This window comes from Gopherus flavomarginatus, chromosome 18 (genome assembly GCF_025201925.1).
Source record: "Gopherus flavomarginatus isolate rGopFla2 chromosome 18, rGopFla2.mat.asm, whole genome shotgun sequence".
In the NCBI taxonomy this organism is placed as follows: Eukaryota; Metazoa; Chordata; order Testudines; family Testudinidae; genus Gopherus; species Gopherus flavomarginatus.
Genome location: NC_066634.1, coordinates 2,607,312 through 2,626,006, shown reverse-complemented (window position 1 = coordinate 2,626,006; position 18,695 = coordinate 2,607,312). Strand labels below are relative to the sequence as shown.

Sequence of the window (18,695 nt, the reverse complement as noted above, 5' to 3'; positions counted from 1 at the left end):
GACCATGAACAGGCGTGCCTCCCAGCTGGGACATGCACTACTGGCCCCCAGACTTCGGGCTCTGAGCCTGGGGGTGTCAGGAAGAGATTTCCTGCAGAGACGGGGCCCGAGAGTAGCTGGATCATCGCTCGGCCCCTCCCATGCCCGCCTGATCCCTAGAGGGCGGAACGATTATGGTATGCGGCAGGGGGAGACCTCTCCCTGCATGCTCATGGCTTTGTGGAGGCCGGGGACCCCAAAGGGGCCTATGGTACCCAGTAGAAAGTCACAGGGGAGTGGGCATGACCCCAGAGATTGCCATGGAGAAGGGGCAGCGAGGGCCACGTCTACCGCGGGGCAGGGTTGTGCCGGGCCACACACCACCGAGGCTCCGAGTGCTCTGGAATCCGCATGGTTATTCTGAGTGCCTCGAAACTGGCTGGGCCGGGGTTCTCTGGGCAGGGGAGCGTCTGATGGCTGAGAGCAGAGGACTGGGGGGTGGCCTGGGAGCCAGGACTCCTGGGTTCTCTGTCAGCCTTTGTCTTCCCCTTCCCAGACAGTGACCCAAATTTGGGGTGATTTGACCAAGGGGTTCCTGAGATATCTAACCATATGCCTATGCCTCTAGATCTCCACCCCTAAGACTGTCTGTCTGTCTATCTATTTATGTATCTATCTATCTAGCTGGACATATGCCAGTATCAAAGATGGCCGCTCCCGTTTAATGGGCATTAAATAGCGCTGAAGCGGACATATTTGATCCTGGCGCTCAGGCTGAGGGATCCCGGGGGGCGTGGCCATCTGGCCTGACGCGCTCGTCACTCTCATGGGGGCGGCCATATTTGATGGATTCCCCTGCCGCTGGGCTTGGGGGCGGCCATCTTGGAAGCGGGCAGAGGCCGACGGGGAGGAACGTCATAGCCCTGGTAGCGGCCATCTTGGAAGCGGGCAGATGAGCTGGCTGCTGCTGGGGGTGGCGGCTGCGCCTTCGGCCGTGGTGACCCCGGAAGTAGAAGCAGAAGCCTGGGGGAGGGGCTGTCAGAACTTCCTGCCCAGAGCCCTTGTCTTGATTCCAACCACAACAAGGGGCTGGGAGAGACCATGGTAAGGGGGGGGGCCGGACTCCTGGGTTCTCGGGGAGGGGAGGGGTCTGGTGGCTGGGAGCGGGGGGAGCCCGGACTCCTGGGTTCTCGGGGAGGGGAGGGGTCTGGTGGCTGAGAGCGGGGGGGATGGGAGCCCGGACTCCTGGGTTCTCGGGGAGGGGAGGGGTCTGGTGGCTGAGAGCGGGGGGTGGGGGAGCCCGGACTCCTGGGTTCTCGGGGAGCAGAGGGGTCTGGTGGCTGAGAGCGGGGGAGGCTGGGAGCCCGGACTCCTGGGTTCTCGGGGAGGGGAGGGGTCTGGTGGCTGGGAGCGGGGGGAGCCCGGACTCCTGGGTTCTCGGGGAGGGGAGGGGTCTGGTGGCTGGGAGCGGGGGGAGCCCGGACTCCTGGGTTCTCGGGGAGCAGAGGGGTCTGGTGGCTGAGAGCGGGGGAGGCTGGGAGCCCGGACTCCTGGGTTCTCGGGGAGTGGAGGGGTCTGGTGGCTGGGAGCGGGGGGAGCCCGGACTCCTGGGTTCTTGGGGAGGGGAGGGATCTGGTGGCTGAGAGCGGAGGGGATGGGAGCCCGGACTCCTGGGTTCTCGGGGAGGGGAGGGGTCTGGTGGCTGAGAGCGGGGGGTGGGGGAGCCCGGACTCCTGGGTTCTCGGGGAGGGGAGGGGTCTGGTGGCTGAGAGCGGGGGGGGGGATGGGAGCCTGGACTCCTGGGTTCTCGGCGAGGGGAGGGGTCTGGTGGCTGGGAGCGGGGGGAGCCCGGACTCCTGGGTTCTCGGGGAGGGGAGGGGTCTGGTGGCTGGGAGCGGGGGGAGCCCGGACTCCTGGGTTCTCGGGGAGGGGTCTGGTGGCTGGGGGGGGCGGGGGGAGCCCGGACTCCTGGGTTCTCGGGGAGGGGAGGGGTCTGGTGGCTGGGGGGGCGGGGGGATGGGAGCCCGGACTCCTGGTTTCTCAGGGAGGGGAGGGGTCTGGTGGCTGAGAGCGGGGCGGAAGGGGCTGGGAGCCAGGACTCCTGGGTTCTCTGATGCCCTTTGTCTTCCCTCCCACTCCCCCCAGGACAGCGAGTTCTCCGACCCGGAGCTGGCCGCGGCGGGCGAGGAGTCCAAGTCGGAGAATGGCGAGAACGCGCCTGTGTATTGCATCTGTCGCAAGCCGGACATCAACTGCTTCATGATGTATGGAGAACGGGGGCTGCTAGGACTCAGGGTGCTGGAAGGGGGGTGGGTCATTTGCTGCCCCTGCAGGGAGAGCCCAGGGGGAACTCAGTCCAGGCATCCTACTCACTGAGCCAGGCCAAGGGAGACTTCCCCCGTCCCCCAGGAAATTCCAGCTGTTATAGGGGGCTGAGCAGGGGGCGCTCTCCCCGGCAGTCAGCGCTGGGTGCTGACGAGTGCCATGGGGCAGGGCCGTGTGCGGGGGGGCAGGGTGACGGGTGCTCTCCCCTGGCAGTCAGGGCCGGGTGGCGGGGTAGCGGGTGCTCTCCCCTGGCAGTCAGGGCCGGGTGGCGGGGTGGCGGGTGCTCTCCCCTGGCAGTCAGGGCGGGGTGGCGGGTGCTCTCCCCTGGCAGTCAGGGCGGGGTGGCGGGTGCTCTCCCCTGGCAGTCAGGGCCGTGTGCCGGGTGGCGGGTGCTCTCCCCTGGCAGTCAGGGCCGTGTGCGGGGGGGCAGGGTGACGGGTGCTCTCCCCTGGCAGTCAGGGCCGGGTGGCGGGGTGGCGGGTGCTCTCCCCTGGCAGTCAGGGCCGGGTGGCGGGTGCTCTCCCCTGGCAGTCAGGGCCGGGTGGCGGGGTGGCGGGTGCTCTCCCCTGGCAGTCAGGGCCGTGTGCCGGGTGGCGGGTGCTCTCCCCTGGCAGTCAGGGCCGTGTGCCGGGTGGCGGGTGCTCTCCCCTGGCAGTCAGGGCCGTGTGCCGGGTGGCGGGTGCTCTCCCCTGGCAGTCAGGGCCGTGTGCGGGGGGGCAGGGTGACGGGTGCTCTCCCCTGGCAGTCAGGGCGGGGTGGCGGGTGCTCTCCCCTGGCAGTCAGGGCCGCGTGCTGTGGGGCAGCGTGGCGGGTGCTCTCCCCTGGCAGTCAGGGCCAGGGGGCGGGGTGGGGGGTGCTCTCCCCTGGCAGTCAGTGCTGGGTGCTGACGAGTGCCATGGGGCAGGGCCGTGTGCCGGGGGGCAGGGTGGCGGGTGCTCTCCCCTGGCAGTCAGGGCCAGGGGGCGGGGTGGTGGGTGCTCTTCCCTGGCAGTCAGCGCTGGGTGCTGACGAGTGCCATGGGGCAGGGCCGTGTGCGGGGGGCCAGGGTGACGGGTGCTCTCCCCTGGCAGTCAGGGCCGCGTGCTGTGGGGCAGGGTGACGGGTGCTCTCCCCTGGCAGTCAGGGCCGGGGCAGGGGCATGCTATGGGACAGAGTGGGGAATGCTCTCCCTTGGCAGTCAGCGCTGGGTGCTGGCAAGTGCCATGGGGCAGGGCCATGTGCCGGGGGGCAGGGCGGGGGGCGCTCTCCCCTGGCAGTCAGGATCAGGTGCTGGGGGATGCAGGGCGGGGGGCTCAGTAGGGGACGCTCTGATTCTCCCCTCTCTCCCACCCCTGCAGAGGCTGTGATAACTGCAATGAGTGGTTCCATGGCAATTGTATTAACATCACAGAGAAGATGGCGAAGGCCATTCGGGAATGGTACTGTCTGCAGTGCCGAGGTGAGGAACGGAGTGGGGAGCCCGGACTCCTGGGTTCTCTCCTGGGCTCTGGCGGTGGGGTGGGGCTGTTTCCTTGGTCTTTCTGGCTGTGATGTGCTTTCCTCTCCCTACTGCAGATAAGAACCCAAATTTGGAGATCCGATACCGGCACAAGAAATCCAGAGAGAAGGAGCGGGAGGGCGAGCGGGACCGGGCGGAGAAGGACGAGCTGAGGAAGAAGGCCCAGGAGCTGGCCCTGGACCAGAGCCGTGGGTCGAAAGTAGGTGGCCAGGTGAGGGCATTCTGGGGGGCAGGGTGCAGGATTCTATCCCATGAGCCGTGTTGCCAGGGAGCCAAGCCGCAGGGTTCCAAAAGCAGCTCCACATGCCAGCTGGGCCCTGACAGGTTCCAGTCGCTGCTGTTCCCCGTTCCTGCCCAGGGAGGGCGTGCTTATGATCCTCCCTCTCATTCCTGCCGCTCCCCATGGGCAAAGTTAAGGGTAAACACTCTGGAATCTAGCCTGATACCCCTGAATCCCTGGGCAGATAGTTCTGACTGAGTTGCCATGTCGCGTTATGTGCAGCTGTTCCCCAACCGCCCCTCTCCAGAGTTGGCTGCATCTTGGCACCAGGCGAACCGTCCCATTTTGAGTGGTAGCACTCCCCTCCAGTCAGTTGTTCCTGTAGATTTTGAAAGCAACCTGACGGTTTCCTTTCCATTCTTACTCCATATTTCTGGAGTATGGGGCGGTTGGGTGACACCAATGCGCACGGGGTGAATTTCTGACTGTACCTTATTGGCTGTGGCCACGCTACAAATGCAGATGTGCTAACTTGTCTGCCTCTTCGCTCGGGAAGTGTTCTCCCTGCCTCGTAAATCCACCTGGAGGCTGAGACATTTTCTCCTTGCGACCAGCCTTGGTTACCTTCAGAATAGACTGTCGTGCCCTTTGTGCAGCCCAACCCGCCCCCGGTGCATCTCCGCCTGTCTGAGCTAGGGGAGACGACATCCCCTGTAAAAGCTTCTTACCCCGTCCACTCTCCAGTGCTGCAGCTGGACGGGAGAATGAAGGATTCCCAGTTTCCCCGAGCTAAATGCCAGCTGTGGGTTTACGCGGTAAATGCACTCAAACGGCTACTCCCGGCTCATCTTGCCGTCTGTTCCCCCCCCGATCTCGGTGCCCATGATCCGTTTGTTATATGCCAAGTGGAGTGTCAAGTATTGAGTTAGGATTTTATAAATCCCCAAATACAGCAGCCAGCGGAGGAGCTGAGAAATAAGGGAGAGGGTGTGGGGTCTTCACGGAGGAGGAGGGAGGTGGCTCTGAGGGTTGGTTTTTTTGGTGGGAGGGTGGCTGAGCACGGGATAGGTGCCACTTGAAGGGTGCCCCAGCAGACAAATCAGCTGGGAAGAGTCTAGAGCCATCCCCAAGACGTAAGCTCGGGGCGGAGTCAGCCCTGCAGGAGAGCCGGGGTGTTTGTTTCCGTGGAAATGTTTCTCGATCGGGGGCGCTGTTTGACACGTGGGCCGGCATCGGTTCAGGTGCCCCTCTTGCGCTCAAATCTCAGTGTTGCCGGGAAAGCCAAAAGCTGCAATTGACAAGCCACAACAGCAGCAAATGCATTGTGTGTATTTTTTTTTTTAAAAAGGCACCCTAATCCCTTTTCTGGCTTATTAGGGCCCCCAAAATTGGATGCGGCTCTGGGGACTTAATCATGGTGCATTTCACAGATTTTCTTCTGCTGTGGCAGCCCAAATCTGGCAGGTGGCACGAGAAACAGAAGGGAACCGGGCCTGTTAAGCAGCAGATTCCACTGCAAAGAAAGTGAATGACGCTTGCTAGGAATATTTCCCTCTAAACAGAAGCATGAGCTGCTACATATTAAACGGGGGCTTGGCTTAGCCTCACCCTTTACGCCCACAGTTATTTCTGGGCATGCCGGATAAAATGCAGACCTCCAAGTTGTGGATTTGTGGATGCAAACAGCTAGACTTGGTTTAAAAAGTATCCACGTGTGTTGGGTGTGGAGGGTAGGTTGTTGCAGTCCTTAGCAATGTTTAAAGCGGCAGTTGTGATGCCAAACAGATTAAAAGTCTTAAAGGGTACAAAGGTCTGTTTCCAGATGACAGGGGTATTTCCCTTTACCAGCCAGCTTCAGCTTTGGACTGAGGGGCACATGCTGAATTGCCTCTTTGCAAAGAAGAATCTAAAGGGGCTGGGGATGTTTTAGGAGAGAGACTGAGGAGAGTAGAAATCTCAGACCTGGCTTCTTTGATAGATCTCACCACGAGGCAAGAGCAAGTCAGATTTGAAGGCAGTGGATGGAGTGATAATTTAAAAGATGTGAGAGGAAAAATGGTCTCTCTTTTTCCTGCCCCAGTTAAGGACACCCCCAGTTAAGGATGCCCCTGGGTAAGGATGATTTCCCCATCTTTCTACAATGTGCAAACTTGTCATTCTTACAGTTCTCTCATCCGCAACAGCAAATCAAGCGCTCGGCACGGATGTGTGGGGAGTGTGAGGCGTGCCGGCGGACAGAGGACTGTGGCCAGTGTGACTTCTGCCGTGACATGAAGAAATTTGGAGGGCCCAATAAAATCCGTCAGAAGTGCCGTCTGCGGCAGTGCCAGGTCCGGGCACGGGTGAGTACTGGAACGTTCACCTCCTGTCCTAAACACTCGTGTGCTCCGTCTGGACGCTATTACCCAGCTGCCCTGCTCCAGAGGTGGCCGCATGTCATCCAAGCTGCTTATCAGAGTGTTTCTTTTCTTTCTAGGAATCATATAAGTATTTCCCAGCCTCGGTAAGTTGGTCCCATCCTTTCTGTCCCCATTTCCCTGCAGGATTCCTGGGTTCTCTCCCTAGGTCCGGGAGGAGGGAGGGGGCTAGTGGGTAGAGCAGCAGGGTGGCTGGGAACCAGGACTCCTGGGTTCTCTCTCCAGCTCTGGGAGGAGAGTGGGGTCTACTGGGGAAAGGGGAATGGGAGTCAGGTCCTATTCCCAGATTTTGCAGTTTGATCATGGACTGGTCTCTTCTCCTCATTTGCCTCAGTTTCCCTGTCTGTGTGTGGGGCAGTCACAGGGGAGAGGGTAGGCCTGGGGTGTCAGGCAGCAAGTATCTAACCCCCTCCTGGCAGATGCTGCGAGGGCGGGATGAGGACCTGCAGATGCTGAAAGAGCAGTTGGAATCATCCGCCACACCCGAGCCGCTGTCGGATGACGACCTTCCGATTGATCCCGACTTGTACCAAGATTTCTGTGCCGGAGCCTTCGACGACCAGAACCTGGTGAGGACCCCACACAACCTGCGGGATCCCACGTGCGGCAGGGCCCTGGGAGATCTCAGGCACCATGTGTCCAGATAGAGCATTCTCCAAATTGTTTCACTCTGTGGCTGTTCCTCAGCTGCCCCACCCCAGAGGTGGCGGCATCTCAGTGCAGGGTGTCCCGTCCCTGAACGTTCAGCCTCTGGGCTCTGTTTTTCCTAGTATGGGTCCTTGGACATGTGGGGGGCTCCCTGGGCAGGAGCCTGGGTTGAGCATCATTGAGGGCTCGGAAGGCCTCTGTAGCCCGCTTGGGAGGAGCAGGGGGTATCTAGGGTATGTGGCCTCTCAAGCTCACTTGGGGGGGCCGGTCTCATCCTTTTCTCCTCTCCTGTCCCACCCCCCCCCGGGAAGCCGTGGCTCAGTGACCCGGAGGATGCCCCGTTCCTGGACCCCGTGCTCCGCAAACGCGCCGTGAAGGTCAAGCACGTCAAGAGGCGGGAGAAGAAATCGGAGAAGAAGGTAGGAGCCAGTTGCAGCCGCCACGGAGACTTTCCCCAGTTGTGGAGTATATCCCTGGTCTGGGACGGAAGTCGGGGCTAGGAGCCAGGACTCATGGGTTCTCTCCCTGGCTCTGGGAGAGGAGCGGGGTCTAGTGGTTACAGCAGGGGGGCTGGGAGCCAGGACTCATGGGTTCTCTCCCTGGCTCTGGGAGGGGAGCGGGGTCTAGTGGTTACAGCAGGGGGGCTGGGAGCCAGAACTCCTGGGTTCTCTCCCTGGCTCTCGGAGGGGAGTGGAGTCTAATGGTTAGAACATGGGGGGCTGGGAGCCAGGATTCCTGGGTTCTCTCCCTGGCGCTGGAAGGGGAGTAGGGGCTAGTGGTTAGAGCAGGGGGGCTGGGAGCCAGGAGCCAGGACTCCTGGGTTCTCTCCCCGGCTCTGGGAGGGGAGTGGGGTCTAGGGGTTAGAGTAGGGGGGGCTGGTCACAGAGGGGCCCCTGAGGGGAGGTGGAAAGGGGGAGATGGCCGTGGGGGGCCGCAGGGCGCTGACGTGGTCTCCCCCCTCCCCACCCCCACCCCCCCGCAGAAGGAGGAGAAGTACAAGCGTCACAAGCAGAAGCAGAAGCACCGGGACCGGTCACGGCACGCCGAGCGGCCCGACGCCAAGGACCCGGCCTCCCTGCACCAGTGCCTGGGCCCTGGCTGCGTCCAGCCGGCCCGTGCCGCCTCCAAGTACTGCTCCGAGGAGTGCGGCATGAAGCTGGCTGCCAAGTAAGAGCCCCGGCCCGGCCCCCGGAGCTCCTAGCCCTGGGAATCCCTGGGCCCCAGCAGGGGTCCCCATGGCATCGGCACCATCCCGATCATCCAGATGAGACCCGCGCCCCCTCCTACCCCCAGCCCCATATCTCCCTGGCCCGATCCCTTCGAAGGGGACGCAGGTCCGACCCCCAGGAGCTCCTAGCCCTGAGAATCCTCGGGCCCCAGCAGGGGTCCCCATGGCATCGGCACCATCCCGATCACCCAGATGAGACCCACGCCTCCCCCAGCCCCATGTCTGTCCCCCCCCAATCAGACCCAGAGGGTCCCCCCCAACCCCATGTGTCCATCCCCCCACTCAGACTCCTGGGGGACCCCGCCCCAGATCAGACCCACAGGGTACACCCCAACCCTGAGGCCCCCAGACCGGTATCCCCCCCGCAGGTCAGCCTGTCTCTCCCCCCGTCCAGCCGGATCTACGAGATCCTTCCACAGCGCATCCAGCAGTGGCAGCAGAGCCCGTGCGTGGCGGAGGAGCACGGCAAGAAGCTGCTGGAGCGGATCCGGCGGGAGCAGCAGCAGGCGCGGCTGCGGCTGCAGGAGATGGAGCGTCGCTTCCACGAGCTGGAGGCCATCATCGGCAAGGCCAAGCAGCAGGCCATCAAGGAGGATGAGGAGGTGGGCTGGGCCAGGCACCTGGGTTCCATTTCTGGCTCTTGGAGGGTTGGGGGGTGTGGTGGGTGAGAGCAGGGTGGGGGGGCTGGGAGCCAGGACTCCTGGGTTCTCTCCCCCAGCTGTTCTGTGCTGCGGGATCCCCCGCTAGGCAGCGCTAACAGGGCCCTCCCTCCCTGCTCTCTCCCCACAGACCAACGAAGGAGACAGCGACGACACCGACCTGCAGATCTTCTGCGTCTCCTGCGGGCACCCCATCAACCCCAAGGTGGCGCTGCGCCACATGGAACGTTGCTACGCCAAGGTACGCTGCCCTGCCCCGTGGGGCCTGGGAAATACAGACTCTCCCCTTGTCCCCCCCACCTCCGCTCCGCCCCAGAGGTGGCCGCATCTGACGGCCGTGCGGCATTATGTGCGGCTGTTCCCCTGTCTTGTCCCTGTCCCCTTCCCGGTGCATTGACGAGCCCTGTGTTCTCCCTTTCCCCACAGTACGAGAGCCAGACGTCTTTCGGATCCATGTACCCAACCCGCATAGAGGGGTGAGTCCCAGCCCTGTAGGGGGGTGCTCTCCAAATTCGTCCCCCTGGGACCATATGGGCTGACATTGTCCATCCCCTAAATCTTCCCCCACCAACCTGACCCCTTGGTTCCCCTCCACATATGGTTCCCCCACTGACTCCCCCTGCCTGTCGTCCCCTTTCCACCATTCCACTGCTTTTGGTTCCCACATCCCTGTAATTCCCCCGCTGGACATCACCCGTTGTCATTGATTCCTACAATCCTCCTCTGTGCCCCACTCGCATGTACCTTCATAGGCTCCTTGACCCGTAGGGTGAGAAGGGACCACAAGGGGCACCTAGTCTGACCCTTGACCACGCTGCAGGATTCAAACCATCCCAGACAGATGGCTCCGGCCTCCGCTCGAAACGCTCCAGCGAAGGAGCTTCCACGACCTCCTGAGGCCTCGGTTCCATCGTCCTGCTGTTCGGCAGTTTTCCCTGAGATTTAATCTCAATCTGCTGTGCTGTAGTTTGACCCCACGGCCTCTCGTCCTGCCGTCTGGGGCAAGAGAGACCCACCCATCTCCACCTTTTCTATGGCAGCCTTTCGAGTAGTCGAAGATCGCTCGCACGTCCCCCCTCAATCTCTTTTCCAAACTGAGCGTTCCCAGTTCCTGCAGTCTTTGCTCACATGGCTGGTGCCCCACCCTTTTGATCGGCTTTGTCGCTGCCTCTGGGTCTTACCCACTGTCATCACCTCCTTTCTGTGCATCGGTGACTGAAACTAGACATTTCCTCTCTGACAAATCTTCACCAGTTATCCCTGTTCTAAGCTACTGTCTCCCAGTGTGTGGTGTCGATGCCACATCTCTTGAGGGTGTTGGCCTCCATGGGGACACTGACATTAGTGCGACGTTCTTCCCACTTTATGTTGAGGATCTTCCAGAGAAAGTGCTGGGGCTGGCATTCCAGCTTTTTCAGGTGTTTTCTGTAGGTTACCCAAGTCTCTCAGCCGTAGAGGAGAGCTGGGATTATCGCTGATTTATAAACTAAAAGTCCCATGTGAGTTCTGATGTTGTGAATGTTGAACACCTGGCAAGACAGTCTGCCAAAGGCACGGCGAATTCTGGGCTGGATCTCGGCGTCTGTGTCTGCCCTCTGTGAGAGATGGCTGCCGAGACAGGCAAAGTCTTCTACGTTTTCCAATTCTTCTTTGTCGGTATCGATCTTCCTTGCTGGGTCTGATGATTGACCTTGTTTTGCCAACGTTAGCCCGAGGCTTTGGTAAGTTTCAGAGAAGCTGCTAAGGCCTAGATCCTCCTTTGTGTGCGGAACGACAGCACAATCCTCGCGTACCGGAGTTCGGTTATTGTTGCCGATATTAGTTCTGGCACGGAGACAAGAAAGGCTGAAGAGGTGGCCGTCAGTCTGATATTGGATGCCAGTGCCCTGTGGTAGATGGTCTTGGGTTAACGTTTTCATAGCTGCTAAGAAAACGGAGAAAAGTGGGGGGTGCCGGTACACATCCTTGTTTTACTCCAGTTTGGATGACAAAAGGCTCAGAGGCAGAGCCACTGCACAGGATGGAGGCAGTCATCAGGTTGTGAAGGAGTCTTACAATGGTGATAAATTTACTTGGGAAGCCAAACTTCGACATGATTTTCCACAGAGCCTCACGGTTGACAGAGTCGAAGGCTTTGAATAGATCAATTAAAGGCCATATACAGCTCCCGGTGGTGTTCTCGGCATTTTTCCTGGATCTGCCTGGCTGCGGAAATCATGTTGGTGGTGCCTCATGATGGTCTGAAGCCACACCAGGACTCTGGCAGTCCTTCCTCTGCAAGAGGAAACAGGCGATTCAGTGAGATTCTAGCAAGAATCTTCCCAGCGATGGAGCAGAGGCCAGTGTCTCAATAGTTGCCACAGTCGGCCCTGTGTCTCTTTTTGAAAATGGTGACGATGTTAGCATTACGTAAGTCAGCGGGGATTTCTCCGGTGTGCCAGTATTTGAGGAGCAGCAAATGAAGCTTGTTAGTCAGTGTTTCTCCCCTCGCTTTCAGTACCACAGCTGGTACGCCATCAGGACCTGGGGCTTTGTTGGTCTTCATTTGATTAATTGCTTTGCAGATCTCCTCAGGAGGCGGTGGGTTGGCAAGAGTTTCCCAGATTGAGTGCTGAGGGATGGAGTCGCCGGTGCCATCGGTCACAGTCGTTTCTCGATTTAGAAGCTTTTGGCCGTGTTCTCTTTAAGAAGGGCACTACCATCTTCAGATCTCAGAGGTGTGATGAGGCCACGTGAGATTGGGCCATACAGGGGCTTTTTCTCACACTAAAAGTACCGCATATTACGTCTGTCAGCAAACGTTTGGCTTTCTTTTGCTTTGCCTTCCCACTGTTTGGTTTTGATTTCTTAGACTCTCCTTTGAGCTGATGGCGAGAGCTCTGTTTCTGACTGGACAGTGGTTGGTTTTGCCAGTCGCAGAAAACTTTTCCTCTCCTGGCCCAAAAGGGCTGTGATCTCAATGTTGTTGTCAAACCACTCCTGACGGCAGCAGGTAGCAAGGCCAATGGATTCCTCGCAAGCCTTGGGGGGGCTCTGTTTTAGGGCTTCCCCGTCTTCCTCGGCACTTGTGTTTGTCATTTCCAGGTGTGCATATGGCCAGTTTTCACTGAGGAGGGATCTCGGTGCGCTGAGGATTGAAGTCTTTGGATGTTGTGTTGCTGTCTGTGTGATTTGAATTGCTTTCTATGTTTCGGTGCAATCCTGAGGGACATGACTGACCTCTCCAGGCGGGTGTCAGTCCAGCAAGCATCGGCTCCTCTCAGGACACGGCAGATTTGGACATCTCTTCGATCCCGTGTTCGTACAATGACCTAGTCTAGGAGGTGCCACTGCTTTGAGCGTGGAGTGTTGCCAAGTTGTTTTCTACTTGTTGCTTTGTGTGAAGATTGTGTTTGTGATCACAAGGTTGCGCTCTGCACATTGACTGAGCAGAAGGATGCCATTGGAAGTGGTCTTGTCCGCTCCTTCCTTCCCAATGGTGCTACTCCATACGTTAGAATCTTGGCCAACTCTTGTGTTCAAGTCCCCTAAGATGATTGACTTCTTTGTTTTGGGGAATGGATGCAGAGGGTCATAAGATGCTCGTCGATGCTGACGGGGAGCTCAGTGAGGCGGCTGACCTAGAAAGTTCTTGAGTGCAAAGCCAACACCGTGTATTGGCCTGTCATGTGCTGCTTTTCCTTTCCAGAAGAAGGCCACTGGAGGGCGGCAATTGTACTCTATGGGGCAGGCCGTGTCTCGCCGAGAGCAGCGATGTCGCTGTTGTACCTCGGGTGACCATCGCTGCTCTGCCTTTGGGTCTTCCACTTGTGGATCCGTCCAGCATGGCACGGACATGCCGAGTTGCAAGAAACCTTTTTTGGTTTTCGGCCGCGTAGGGCATGATCCTTCTGGAGCCGGTTCTCCAGTCAGGTGTGGTGGGATAGCCAGTGCTTGGGGCTCCCTCTCCCTGTATGGGGTGAGCAGGGGGGTTCCCAAAAAGGCCTGCTCAGTCATGCCTGCTGTTGCCGAAAATGCTGCCCTGTCCCAGTCCAGGGGAACACTGTTATGCTTATAGGAAGCACACGGGCTCTTTTTCAGGGGAAAAGGCAATACGCTGCGTTTATTGGAAACACTCTCTCTCTCTCTCTCACTTTGTCCCATCAGTTGATGTTCTAGTTACGAGTCCAGAGTCCGGATCAATCTAGTGGCCAGCTAGGTTGATCACGGGTGAGGACAAGCCAGGTTCTGTCTGTTGCGACACAGTGCTTCAGGGAAGTCTTGGCAAGATGAACCCAAAGTTTCATGGCAAGGCCCCCTGTTTCTATAGTGAGTCTCCTTCATTGGGGACCGATGCGTTTTGCACTGTCATGCTGTAATCAATCTTCTCATCCTTTTTATCTTGTTCCTTCATCGGTCTGTCGGGGAGTTACCCCAGGCCGCGTTGATCGCCGCTATCTTGTCTCCATTGATCGGTGCCTGCCTCATCTTTGGAGTCGTCAATCTGCCCTCCGGTGTGTTGCAGCCTCCTGGCGCCTTTACGTCTGTCCTGGGATCCTCCCTAGAACATCTGGTCCAGCGATGGCCTTCACACTTGTCTTCTAACACGCACATTCCTCGTTCACACACAAAACAGGATTGATTTACACCGAGCATGTGAACAGGAACATCAAACTGCAGTGCAGGAGAAAACAATCATCACATTCTTTTACTTATTTCAAAACGCTCATTTTAAACCTACAACAAAGTGGTGATCCTAAAGCTCTGTCACTGCCTTGAAATCAGCTTCAGACACAAGCTTCTGGCTGAAACCTCTTTACCAATGGCACACGAGGCCATTCCTCCTGCTTTCAGAAAGGGAGGCTGGCGGGATATGATCAAACCATACACCAGAACATTTAATACATGCTGCATTATTCTTTATCCTTCGTTCTAAGTTATACCAAATACCAACATAAAATCCCAATACTACACCATGACGACCGTCTTGCGGTCACAGGCTGCGTGTGGGTCCTTGGCTAGGGACTCTGAGTGATCACATCACCTGCCTCTGTCACTACTGCTATCGCCGCAGGGCTTTTACGGGTAGAGGTGAGGGGGAAAATTATGCCTGGGAAATCAGCCTGCACATGCATCGTTTAAGGGGGGGGGGGGAGCTGTTCTGCACCTGCAGCCACACAGATTGTGGTGGGAGAGGCACCCGTGTCCGGGGTCCAGGAGGTCCAAGACGAGCGGGGGTAGCCCTTCGTCCGCCTTGGCAGCCGTCGAGAGGCAATCCTGCTTCAGTTTGCCTCTACTGCCCTTGAGGCCTTCCACCAGGTCGTGTTTGCAACAGCGTCACGTTACTGACTCATGTCGAGGTTATGATCCACCACAACTCCCAGCTCCTTTGCAGCCGGGCTACCGCCCGGCCAGTTTTCCTCCAGTCTGTAATTGTGCGTTTGGTTTTTCCACCATCCATGGGCCTCCATTGAAATGCATTGTGTTGGTGATAGCCCCGTTCTCCGATTTATCAAGATCCCTCTGATTTTTAGCTCTGTCCTCTAAAGGTTTGGCAACCCCCCTCGCTTTGTGCCATCTGTAAACTGGATCAGTTTGCTCTCATCCTGGTAGTTAATAAAAGTCTAAAACACCCCCGGACCCAGAACAGATCCCTGTGGAACCCCACATGAGACCTCCCTCCAGTCCGCCATCATTCAGACAATTTCCAAAGGACTCCTGGGTTCTCTCTGGCTCTGGGAGGGTAGTGGGGACTGGTGGGTTAGAGCAGGGGGGCTGGGGGCCAGGACTCCTGGGTTCTCTCCCTGGCTTTCGGAGGGGAGTGGGGTCTGGTGGGTTGCTGGGATCCAGGACTCCTGGGTTCTCTCTCTGGCTCTGACAAGCAGGATTGAATGCACATGTATGTGCCTCAGTTTCCCCCTCTGAACAATGGGGCAATGCTGCCTAGGTTGCCCCCCCCCCGCTCTTGCAGCTGGTAGCAGCTGCAGCCTCTCACCCGGGCACCGTGTCTCCCCTCCCCAGAGCCACCCGCCTCTTCTGTGACGTCTACAACCCTCAGAGCAAGACGTACTGCAAGCGGCTGCAGGTGCTGTGTCCCGAGCACTCCCGCGACCCCAAGGTGAGGGGCACTGGCTGTGGCCGGGGGGCTGCGGGTCAGGAGCAAGGGCCAGCGTGTGTGCAAACCTTGTGGTGCCCCCTCCAGGTGTCGGTGGACGAGGTGTGCGGCTGCCCCCTGGTAAAGGACGTGTTTGAGCTCACCGGTGATTTCTGCCGCGTGCCCAAGAGAAAATGCAACCGGCACTACTGCTGGGAGAAACTGCGCCGGGCCGAGGTGGACCTGGAGAGAGTGCGCGTGGTACGGAGTGGGGCTGGTGCTACGCGGTGCTCTCCCCTGGCAGTCAGGGCCAGGCGCTGCGGGAGGCTGGGCGGGGAACCCTCTCCCTTGGCAGTGAGGCCCAGGCACTAAAATTTAGGCATGGTCCCAAGTGGTTTTTATTCCTTCTGACTGAAGAAATTCCTGCTCCCTCATCACTCCCACACTCCTATTAAGTAGGGAGCTCCCCTTTTCCCGACCCTCTGTCTGTCTGTCTCGCTGTGCAGCTGTTCCCCAACTACCCTGCCCCAGAGCTAGCTGCATCTCTGTCCCGGCCGAGCTGTCCCCAGCACTGTTATGTGTGGCTGTTCCCCAGCTACCCCGCCCCAGAGCTAGCTGTATCTCCGTACCGGCCGAGCTGTCCCCAGCACCATTGTGTGCAGCTGTTCCCCAGCTGCCCCGCCCCAGAGCTAGCTGCATCTCTGTGCCGGCCGAGCTGTGCCCAGCTGCCCCGCCCCAGAGGTGGCCACGTGTAACGACGACTCCTGCTGTTGGCAGTGGTACAAGCTGGACGAGCTGTTTGAGCAGGAGCGGAACGTGCGCATGGCCATGACCAACCGGGCTGGGCTGCTGGCGCTGATGCTGCACCAGACCATCCAGCATGACCCGCTGACCACAGACCTGCGCACCACCACTGACCGCTGAGCCCGGTGAGCAGCTGGGGCCTGGAGTCTTCCCTCGCGGGGGAGCCGGCTCCCCTCCAGGCTCGCTCGCTGCCCGGGGTGGGGCTGGGTTCCGGGGCCTCCCCTAACGACTCTCTCTCTCTCCCAGGGTCGGCGCCAGGCTTCGTGGATTCTCCGGATCCTCGTTGGTTCTTTTTTTTTAATGATTTTTAAAAAAAAAACAAAACTGTTTTCTTCTTTACAAAAAAACCCACAAAAAACAAAAGGAGGAAAAATGTAGCGAAGCTCTGCCAGGGATGAGGGAATTTGGCCCTGCCCAGGCCCCTACTCCCCCCACACTAGCCTGGGCCTTCTGAGACCCCCCTCCCCGCACTCCCGCCCTCCTGCTGGGGGTTTGGCTTGTCCCTTTCCAACCCACCCCACCCGTGGGTGCTTCTCCAGGTGCTGCAGGCTATGGGGTCTACCCTGAAGAGACACGGGCCCTCGCTGGGTTAGGGCAGTGGGGGTGAGGGGCGAGTGTGGGTAGCAGGGGCTAGAGGCCCTGGGCGGGGGTGGGGGGAAGAGATGGATGGAATGAGGCTGCCACTAATAAAAAAGTTTTAAAGTGAAGCTTACTTTTATTTTTCTCTGGGGCCAGGCATAATGGCTGTTCTTAAGCGGGTTTCCTGGCTGAGCTATTCCTCCCCTCTACCCCCAAGCAGACCTTGCAGCGGGGGGTCCCGCATTAACCTCTTGCCTGAGCTAAGCCCCCTTTCCCATCCAGATCCTGCAGCGTGGAATCCCGCGGGTTATCGCCTTGCCTGAGCTAAGCCCCCCCCATCCAGACCCTGCAGCGGGGAGTCCCGTGGGTTAACGCCCTGCCAGAGCTAAGCCCCCCGCCCCTGCAGCGGGGAGTTCTGTGGGTTAATGCCCTGGCTGAGCTAAGCCCCCCTCCCCCACCCAGACCCTGCAACAGGGAGTCCCGCGGGTTAACACCCTGGCTGACCTAAGCCCCCCCCCCGACCCTGCAGTGGGGAATCCCGCGGGTTAACACCCTGGCTGAGCTAAGCCCCCTCCCCCCAACCCTGCAGTGGGGAGTCTCGCGGGTTAACGCCCTGGCTGAGCTAAGCCCCCTCCCCCCAACCCTGCAGTGGGGAGTCTCGCGGGTTAACGCCCTGGCTGAGCTAAGCCCCCTCCCCCCAACCCTGCAGTGGGGAGTCTCGCGGGTTAACGCCCTGGCTGAGCTAAGCCCCCTCCCCCCAACCCTGCAGTGGGGAGTCTCGCGGGTTAACGCCCTGGCTGAGCTAAGCCCCCGCCGACCCTTCAGCGGGGGGTCCCGCAGGTTAACAGCCCCTCCCCAGGTCTGCACAGCCGATCTCGGAGCGCCCTTCCCGCATCCTATTTGAATACGAACCGCCCTGTGGGCGTGGCTTAGGCTATATCCGCCCGCCCCCTTCGGCCCGCCCCACCTGGGCTGCAGCAGGGAGCAGGTGGGCTACGGCTGGGGCGGGCTGCGGAGCGCCCCTGGGCCGCTGGTGTCTGCCCCACACTCTGCTTCCGTGGGGTCCCCCGGCTCCCTCCTCCCCCCAACTCCCGGTTCTCTTGTCCCCCCCAGCTCCCTTCTCCCCCCGCCCCCCAGCTCCCGGTTCTCCTCCCCCCACCCAGCTCCCTTCTCCCCCCAGCCCCCAACTCCCGGTTCTCTTGTCCCCCCCAGCTCCCTTCTCCCCCCGCCCCCGGTTCTCTTCTCCTCCCCCAGCTCCCGGTTCTCTCCTCCCCCCGCCCCCCAACTCCCGGTTCTCCTCCCCCCCAGCTCCCTTCTCCCCCCAACTCCCGGTTCTCCTCCCCCCCCAGCTCCCTTCTCCCCCCGCCCCCCAACTCCCGGTTCTCCTCCCCCCCAACTCCCGGTTCTCTTCCCCCCCCAGCTCCCTTCTCCCCCCGCCCCCCAACTCCCGGTTCTCCCCCCCCCAGCTCCCTTCTCCCCCCGCCCCCCAACTCCCGGTTCTCCTCCCCCCCAGCTCCCTTCTCCCCCCGGCCCCCAACTCCCGGTTCTCCTCCCCCCCAGCTCCCTTCTCCCCCCGCCCCCCAACTCCCGGTTCTCCTCCCCCCCAGCTCCCTTCTCCCCCCGCCCCCCAACTCCCGGTTCTCCTCCCCCCCCAGCTCCCTTCTCCCCCCGCCCCCCAACTCCCGGTTCTCCTCCCCCCCAACTCCCGGTTCTCTTCCCCCCCCAGCTCCCTTCTCCCCCCGCCCCCCAACTCCCGGTTCTCCCCCCCCAGCTCCCTTCTCCCCCCGCCCCCCAACTCCCGGTTCTCCTCCCCCCAGCTCCCTTCTCCCCCCGCCCCCGGTTCTCTTCTCCTCCCCCAGCTCCCGGTTCTCTCCTCCCCCCGCCCCCCAACTCCCGGTTCTCCTCCCCCCCAGCTCCCTTCTCCCCCCAACTCCCGGTTCTCCTCCCCCCCAGCTCCCTTCTCCCCCCGCCCCCCAACTCCCGGTTCTCTTCCCCCCCCCAGCTCCCTTCTCCCCCCGGCCCCCAACTCCCGGTTCTCCCCCCCCCAGCTCCCTTCTCCCCCCGGCCCCCAACTCCCGGTTCTCCCCCCCCAGCTCCCTTCTCCCCCCGCCCCCCAACTCCCGGTTCTCCTCCCCCCCAGCTCCCTTCTCCCCCCGCCCCCCAACTCCCGGTTCTCCCCCCCCAGCTCCCTTCTCCCCCCGCCCCCCAACTCCCGGTTCTCCTCCCCCCCAGCTCCCCCCGCCCCCCAAGTCTTGGCTCCCTCCA

At 60.4% G+C, this 18,695-nt stretch overlaps 1 protein-coding gene and 1 long non-coding RNA gene across 5 annotated transcripts; one reads left to right on the top strand and one right to left on the bottom strand.

The window, feature by feature from the left end:
• Window positions 1-829: 829 nt before the first annotated feature.
• On the top strand, window positions 830-16,466 carry CXXC1 (CXXC finger protein 1). Of its 4 annotated transcripts, none has more exons than XM_050927244.1 (16): window positions 830-1,083; window positions 2,125-2,243; window positions 3,642-3,742; window positions 3,859-4,001; window positions 6,206-6,364; window positions 6,499-6,525; window positions 6,859-7,008; window positions 7,399-7,506; window positions 8,070-8,254; window positions 8,710-8,917; window positions 9,105-9,215; window positions 9,401-9,450; window positions 14,975-15,071; window positions 15,156-15,308; window positions 15,825-15,976; window positions 16,098-16,466. In XM_050927244.1, the coding sequence occupies exons 1-15, from the start codon at window positions 1,081-1,083 to the stop codon at window positions 15,969-15,971; spliced, it is 1,761 nt and encodes a 586-aa protein (XP_050783201.1). In that variant the 5' UTR covers window positions 830-1,080; the 3' UTR covers window positions 15,972-15,976; window positions 16,098-16,466. The 4 variants fall into 4 exon arrangements, with proteins under 4 accessions (XP_050783201.1, XP_050783198.1, XP_050783199.1 ...); XM_050927241.1 differs by having other exon boundaries at window positions 6,188-6,364; XM_050927242.1 differs by having other exon boundaries at window positions 832-1,083; window positions 3,859-4,013.
• On the bottom strand, window positions 13,047-14,901 carry LOC127036497 (uncharacterized). Its single transcript, XR_007770160.1, has 2 exons — window positions 14,121-14,901; window positions 13,047-13,627 (listed from the first exon to the last, which is right to left on the bottom strand). It is a non-coding gene; the product is annotated as an uncharacterized LOC127036497 (long non-coding RNA).
• Window positions 16,467-18,695: the final 2,229 nt, after the last annotated feature.

Bases quoted from the DNA above. Each gene is read 5' to 3' on its own strand.
- CXXC1 (XM_050927240.1), top strand. The intron at 4,014-6,187 runs GTGAGGGCATTC...TCATTCTTACAG, and splicing joins GGTCGAAAGTAGGTGGCCAG to TTCTCTCATCCGCAACAGCA. The intron at 7,507-8,069 runs GTAGGAGCCAGT...ACCCCCCCGCAG, and splicing joins AGAAGAAATCGGAGAAGAAG to AAGGAGGAGAAGTACAAGCG.